The 7,696-nt window shown below is 43.2% G+C and overlaps 1 protein-coding gene across 1 annotated transcript in view; it reads left to right on the forward strand.

Annotated features, from left to right (window-relative positions):
* Nucleotides 1-5,831, forward strand: part of LOC137377435 (uncharacterized) — a 256,326-nt gene extending 250,495 nt beyond the window's left edge. The window contains exon 7 of the mRNA XM_068047013.1: nt 5,391-5,831. Within this exon, the coding sequence (XP_067903114.1) occupies nt 5,391-5,644 (254 nt within the window). The 3' untranslated portion in view covers nt 5,645-5,831. The remainder of the gene's footprint in view (nt 1-5,390) is intronic.
* Nucleotides 5,832-7,696: the final 1,865 nt, after the last annotated feature.

Here is a 7,696-nt window from a genome sequence, read left to right on the forward strand (position 1 = left end):
GGACTTCATTGGCTGTAAAACACATTGGGGCATTCTCAGGTCATGAAAGGCACTACATAAATGCAAGATTTGCTTTTTTATAAAAAGGAGCCGCCCTCTTTCAGGCCAGGAGAAAGTGCTGGCCTCTGCAAGATCTCACACAATGGGGAGACGAATCGATCAATTGTTCGCAATAAAAAAAGTTAAAATGTCCTAGGAACCGGGGAGGGGGCCGGCCCCACTTCCCCAACCACCCCCAGGACCCAAGATGCGCCCCCCCCCCCCTTCCCTCCAAACGATCACCCTTGCCTCACCGGGTCTCAACCAATCTGCTCGGTGAGGCAAACCAAACTTACCTCAGTCCTGGCTGTGTGTCCTCGGCTGAGATGCAGTCCCAGCAGTGGCCACTGCTCCCGGTGGCGCTGCTGGGACTGAAAGCTGCTGGCCCGATGATTGGCCCGGCAGCTCAATGAGGCGGAACTTCCTCCCTCAAACGGGTGGAGCCCCCTCCTCTGAACAATTAAAGTCCGGGGACCCATAAAATGCGGGTCAGATGCCCGGGCTGGGCAGATGCAGGTTTGCCACTGACTTTTACTTTGGTGGCCAGCTCCCATCCGCCCATTGTGAAATCCAGCCCATTAACTCTGATTGTCTCTCCACAGATGCTGAATATTTCCAGCATCTTCTGTTTTTATTTTCTTGTTTTGCTTCTGTAACCCTGGATGCCTGTTGTGTACAGGAAAGTTGTCCTAACATGCAGGTTTGTTATGGAGGGAATTATATCATTGGCACCTTATTTGGTTATACCCATCTCTTCTTGAGCCGGTGCTTCAGATGTCCAATGAAGGAGATGCCAGGAGATCAATATGTGTCTGCAAGTGGGGAGGGATTCAGCAGAAAGCGTCGCTGACCCATCTTTCTGCTTAGTCCACCCCGGTCCTGCCTGAAAACAAATGGGATGGAAGAAATCAGCCCTAATACTTTCGTGTTTCTTTTTTGTAACATAGAATTTACAGCACCAAAACAGGCCATTTGGCCCAACAAGTCAGTGTTGGTGTTTATGCTCCACATGTGCCTCCGACCACCCTACTTTACCTCACCCTATCAGCACATCCTCTACTCCTTTTTCCCCCATGTGTTTATCCAGCTTCCCTTAAATGCAACTATCCAATTTGCCTCAGCTATACTTGTGGTAACAACTTCCACATTCTAACCAGTCTATGTCTGAAGAGGTTTTTCCTGAGTCCTTTATTGGATTTATTAATAATTATTTTATTTTTATGGCCCCTAATTTTGTATTCCCCCAAAAGTCAAAACATTTTTTCTATGTCCGCCCTATTAAAACCTGTCATAATCTTAAAGACCTCTATTAGGTCACCTCTCAGCCTCTCCTTTTTTGAGAAAATAGCCCTAGCCTGATCAATCTTTCCTGATAGTGATAACTTCTCAGTTATAACTATCCTTATAATTTTTTTTGCACCTTCCCCAGTGCCTCTATATCCTTTTGTTAGTTGGAACCTTTTAATAGACATCTAGGAAGAGCAATTGAATTACAAACCATGAAATCTTAATAGGAATAATATTCAAATTTGATGATAGTGTAAATCAGGTGATATTGGATTGGCCTACCATTATGCACCTTTTCTTTCCATTAAAGCCAATGAGAGATGAGCCAATATCGCCCATGTTGCATTATAACAGAAATAAAATTACTCCCAATGGGGTTGAAATGGGTGGGGGGGGGGGGAAGTTTCCCGAGTTCCCTCACACTCTGAATGTTGCCAACCTCCGACTAACTTCATTTGTATACGTCAAAGTGAGGCCTGTAGCGCTGCATCTTTGCATGGCCGGGTTTTTATATTTCTAGAGCATTCCAGCTCATTTTTGCTGAGATTTATACGGTGCAGAGCTGCAGGATCAGCTGATTACAGCAGCAATGAGGAGTTTCTGACACAGAAGAGTCTTTAATTCCTGCAAAAGCAAAATACTGCAGATGCTGGATATCTGAAATAAAACTGATAATGCTGGAAACACTCAGCAGGACTGGCAGCCTCTGAACAGAGAGAAAGACAATTAATGTTTCAGCTCTGTGAGCTTTCAATAGAACCTACATTTCCTACAGTTTGTTTAGATTTTCTGATATCTCTTTGGTCTATTTGATTTTCCGAACATTTGTTTAACTCTTAGGAAGGGTTTTTCGACTGCCAATCACAGGACCAGTACGGCAAAGTTCATTTATTACATGACAAGCCAATGTGAATCTCAGTCCTTCAGGACTCTTTCCAGCATTCAAAGATTAAAGTCAAGCTCTCCAAAGCCAAGATCAATCATGTGCACATTTGCCATGACAAAAATCTGGAAAATTATTTCAAAAGCAGCACTTTTATTTGTACCTTGTTGATCAACCATTATTGCCCAGGGTAAATGAGAATTCACTCAAAGTATTTAACTTGGAGATTAATATCACTGAAAATAAATACCAAATACTCACTCAGTGAATAAAATCGTTCTTATCGTGGTCTAATGGCAATGAGGTACATTCCTAATGTACAGTTACTATGGCCTCACTGGGACCGGGGCGGGATCCAGTGTAGTTTGGAAAACTGGGAAGAAAGTTCAGCGGGTCTGTTGGTGACTGTTTAACTCAGCCAACTCATTAGCATTTTACTTCTGGTTTGGCATTCAGTGTGTGGCAGCTGGTGCGATAAAGACCCACAAGACACAATACCAACTCCAGTAATTAAAGGGCTAATCCAAAAATGAAATTATGGAGGAGTTGGAGTTGGAACAAAGGAAGAAGATAAGTTATAATGGATTCCAGCTGGACAATGGCTGTCGCATTTCAATGATGTCTCATTTGATATGTTGGTGGGGTCAGTGAGGAGCTGGAGAGAGATACCCTTTCCCAGCTATGGGAGGAAGAAACCTGCTAATGACACCAAGAAGATGTGGCTGGAGATGGCTGAGGAGGTCAGTGTAGTGCCATGCTCATGAATTCAGTGCAGGATATGGTTTAATGACCCAATCATGTCAGTAGGTATGAGGAGCGAGTTGGATAAGGTGGATTAGGAAACCAGACTAAAAGATATGCCTGTAGCTAGGCAATGTCAAGCATTTAAAGAAACCATTCATAATTTGCAACGAATATACATCCCCTTAAGGAATAAAAACCTATTGGGAAAAGTGGGCCAACTGTGGCAAACAAGAAGTTAAAGATTAGATTAAGGGGACAGACTTATAAAGATGGCAAAAAGAACAGTAGGCCTGAGGATTGGGAGGATTTTAAAATTCAGTAAAAGATGACCAAGAAATTGATGAAGAAAGAGAAGCTAGCATATGAGAATAAACGAGCTAAAGACATCAAAGCAGATTGTAATAGCTTCTATAGGTATATTAGAAGGAAGAGATTATCGAGAGTGAGCACAGGTCCCTTGGAAGCAGAGACAGGAGAAATTATAATGGATAAGAAGGAAAATTAAATACATACTCTGTATCTGTCTTCACAGTCGAAGAAACATAAAATATTCCAGAAGTAGTCAGGAACCAAGGATCAAGTGAAAATAAGGAACTGAATGATATTAATATCAGCAAAGAAATAGTACTGGAGAAATTAATGGGACAAAAAGCTGACAAATTCCCTGGACCTGATGGCCTACATCCTCGGGTTATAACACAGGCATTTACAGAAATAGTGGCCAAGATTTTCAATCACCCGTGGGAGCGAGAACAGGAGCAGACCCACTTTAAAAATAGTGCTCCCGGATGGCATGTTAGTGTCCTGATGCCTCTGGGATGCACTGGTATTTTCAAAGCGAGGGCTGGGTTGTCAAGTGGTGGTGGAGTGGCTGGGGGAAGGGGGGGGGTGCGTTTGTGGGATCCCACTTGCCTCCAATTAATGGCTTGTTAAGCTCCTTGAAGAGCTTATTAGTGCGCCGGGGAGGGTTAGAAGGCGGTTGTCAAACCGCAAATCAGCAAACCCGAAAAGTCTGGTGCACATTAGTGCACAACTGTCGGAATCAACAGGGGGAGTAATTAAGTAATCTTTTTATGTGGAAAATGTTTTGCCACTAGGGTTTTTTGTGTGAGATGGGGTGCAGTACCTTTCAGCTGGCTGTTTGGTCACTTCTTTGCGCAATGAGGCTGCTGGGCCTCTGATGTCCCACTGCCCCTCTTCAGAAAAGCAGCAGCAGGCCCCCTCTTGGCCGCCGTCTGCCTTTGATGATCATGCTCAACAGGCAGCTCTCATCTGCTGGCAGAGCTCAGTGCCACCAATTGGGCACCGAGCTTTCCACCGGCCCAATTAAGGCATCTACATTTGACAATTCAATCATTGACACGACACAGATAAGGCATGGTGTCGGGACCCAGAAATTATCCAGGCATAGGGTTCCCGACCCTGGGTTGAAAATCAAGCCCAGTGGATGCATTGGTTTTGAATTCCCTAAATTCTAGAATGGTCCCCGTGGATTGGAAAGTAGCAAATGTAATCCCATTATTCAAGAAAAGGATGGAGAGAGAAAACAGAGAATATAGATCATTTAGCCTGATATCAGTCATTGGGAAAATGCTATAATCTATTATTAAGGACACGGTAACAGGGCTCTTAGCAAATCATAATATGATTGGACAGAGTCAACAGAGAAAGGAAAATCGTGATTGAAAAATATGTTTGAATTTTTTTTGAGGATGTAGCCAGTAGCATATTTGGATTTCCAGAAAGATTTCGATAAGGTACTATGCAAGAGGTTATTACGCAAAACTATGGCTCATGAGATTAGGAGTGAGGATAATGGACGGAAAACATTAATAAGAAATAAATCAAACATTTTTGGGTTGGCAGGCTGTAACTAGAGGAGTGCCGCAAGGGTCAGGGTTTGGGCCTCAACTATTTTCAGTTCATTTTAATTACTTAAATAAGGAGTCCAAGTGTAATGTTGTTAAAAAGTTAGGTAGGAGAATAAGCTGTGAAGATGATGCAAAGAGGCTGAAAAGGACTTAGATAGGTTAAGTGAGTGGGCAAGAACGTAGCAGATGAAATATACTGTGGATAAATGTGAAGTTGTCCAAGAAAAATAGAAAAGCAAAATATATTTTCAAATGGTGAAAGACTGGGAAATGTTGCTATTAAGAGTCCTTGTACATGAATCATAGAAAGTTAACATGCAGGTACCTCAAGCAATTAGCTGCACCCATCTGTCAGGTGAGCACATACCCCCATTGCAATCATTCACATTCTAGCCCAGAAAACCAGCTGGTGAAGGATAAAACTGTAGCCAATTTTACACACTGTTATATTTATTTACAGAGTTGCCATTATTAGCATACACCTCCTAATCCAACAACTGCTGTTTATTTATAGGGCTCAACTGAATGCAATTGAACACAATTAATATACAATTATCAACTCATAGGTCTGTTTCCGTCCTTGCAGAAGAGAGCACAGAACATAAGGGAAAGGGAGAGAACCAGAGGTGGGCCTTCACAGATCTCGCAGCTGACAAATGCAGAGCAGGAGGCCCAGGAGATCAGAGGGGTCTTGGCATGTCTGGCTGTCGGAGATGGGGAGATGAGGAGCTCCCAGCTACCTGGTAACACAATTAAATATCAACGACCTATGTGTTATATGCCACTCAGACATGTTGACATGATTTCAACAGTGGGCTAAATATGCATATCTTGCAATATTCTTAGCTTTCCATTTCTAATTTTGTTTTTTCCTCTCTGCCAGGGCCTTCACACATGCTGCAGGAGTTGGTGGATGTGGCTAATGATGATTCCTCAGAGGAGCTGATTCATTGTTAGGATGCAGTCACAGGACTCATATTATATACCAGCTCAGATATTTGCATTTCAGTGGGACCAGTTAAACAGCTAGTTGGGCTTTACTGGTGACTTACACTTCACAAGTGAGCATGAGCAGATGCTGGTGGTGGGGACGGCAGTGGAGAGTCCACATCAGAGGTCCCGGCCTTCTCCAAACCATAAATGTGGTTGTTAAATTTGCTGATGACACAAAGATAGTTAGGAAAGTAATTTGTGAAGAGGACACAAGGAGGCTACAAAGGGATATAGATAGGTTAAGTGAGTGGGCAAAGACCTGGCAAATGGAGTATAATGTGGGAAAGTGGGAAATTGTCCACTCTGGCAGGAAGAATAAAAAAGAAGCATATTATCTAAATGGTGAGAGATTGCAGAGCTCTGAGATGCAGAGGGATCTGGGTGTCCTCGTGCATGAATTGCAAAAGGTTAGTATGCAGGTACAGCATGTAATTTGGAAAGCTAATAGAATACTATCATTTATCGGGAGGGGAATTGAATACAAAAGTAGGGAAGTTATGCTTCAGCTATACAGGGCATTGGTGAGATCACATCTGGAGTACTGTGTACAGTACTGGTCTCCTTATTTAAGGAAGGATGTAAATGCTTTGGAGGCAGTACAGAGAAAGTTTACTAGACTAATACCTGGAATGGGTGGCCTGTCTTACAAGGAAAGATTGGACAGGCTAGGCTTGGATTCGCTGGAATTTAGAGGAGTAAGAGGCGACTTGATTGAAACACATAAGATCCTGAGGAGTCTTGCCAGGGTGGATGTGGAAAGAATGCTTCCCCTTGTGGGAGAATCGAGAACTAGGGGTCACTGTTTAAAAATAAGGAGTCGCCCATTTAAGAGAGAGATGAGAAGAAACTTTTTCTCTCAGAGGGTCGTGAGTCTTTGGAATTCTCTTCCTCAAAAGACAGTGAAAGCAGAGTCTTTGAATATTTTTAAGGTAGAGGTGGATAGATTCTTGATAAGCAAGGGGATGGAAGATTATTGAGGGTAGGTGGAAATGTGGAGTAATCAGTTCAGCCATGAACTTATTGAATGGCGGAGCAGGCTTGAAGGGCGAAGTGACCTACTCCTGCTCCTAATTCGTATGTTCTTATATATTAAACTCTGCTCCACTGGACACAGATGCTGTATCTTGGGGACTGTCAATGTCGAGGATGATCAGCAGCAGAGAATGTGCAATGCATTGATAGCCTTGCAAGCACACTGACCACAAATGCAGAGAGAATGGAACAGTTCAGTTCACAATGAGTGGGTTGATGTCAAAGGCCATTGCAACAGCATCTTTGTGCATGGATAGAGTGGCCAGCTCAATGGAACATCAAGCACTGCAATCATAAACAGCATTTAGTGCCCATCCTTATTGCCAGGGCAATGTGTCCATGCACACCTTGACCATGGTAATGCAGATTCTGGTTGTCAACATATCTGCCACCTTAAATTGGATGAATGGTACCCTAGCCTTGGCCTCGTAGCTCCCCACTGACCTGCAGCGTGTTCTGCAGCACTATGGTAGCTGGGAAGTGAGGCTGAGCCATGAGAAGGATGATGGAAATAGGGAACTGGAAGGGTAGACTCAGTCAAAGCATTTTCGCTTATCACCCACAGCCTGCCTTTCAGTCAGCACCCTGTAATGAGATCTTTATGTTGTCTGATGCAACGTAAATGAGATGCGTTGAGTCCAGTTGGTTGAAGATCTCTAACAGAGTTAATTAACAGCTAACAAGTATATACAGTACAGAGCTAACTATTTACAGAACCTTGTTCTGGGTGTTACAGTTGTAGAGTGATTCTAGCTCCAAGTCACATGATTGTACTGGTACTTGGCTCATTCGCATCCTAAGATCTTCAAGGGACATTAGTCTTAAAGGTCCCCTTTAACATCCCCTT

The sequence above is a fragment of the Heterodontus francisci genome, chromosome 15 (assembly GCF_036365525.1).
Source record: "Heterodontus francisci isolate sHetFra1 chromosome 15, sHetFra1.hap1, whole genome shotgun sequence".
Lineage (NCBI taxonomy): Eukaryota > Metazoa > Chordata > Chondrichthyes > Heterodontiformes > Heterodontidae > Heterodontus > Heterodontus francisci.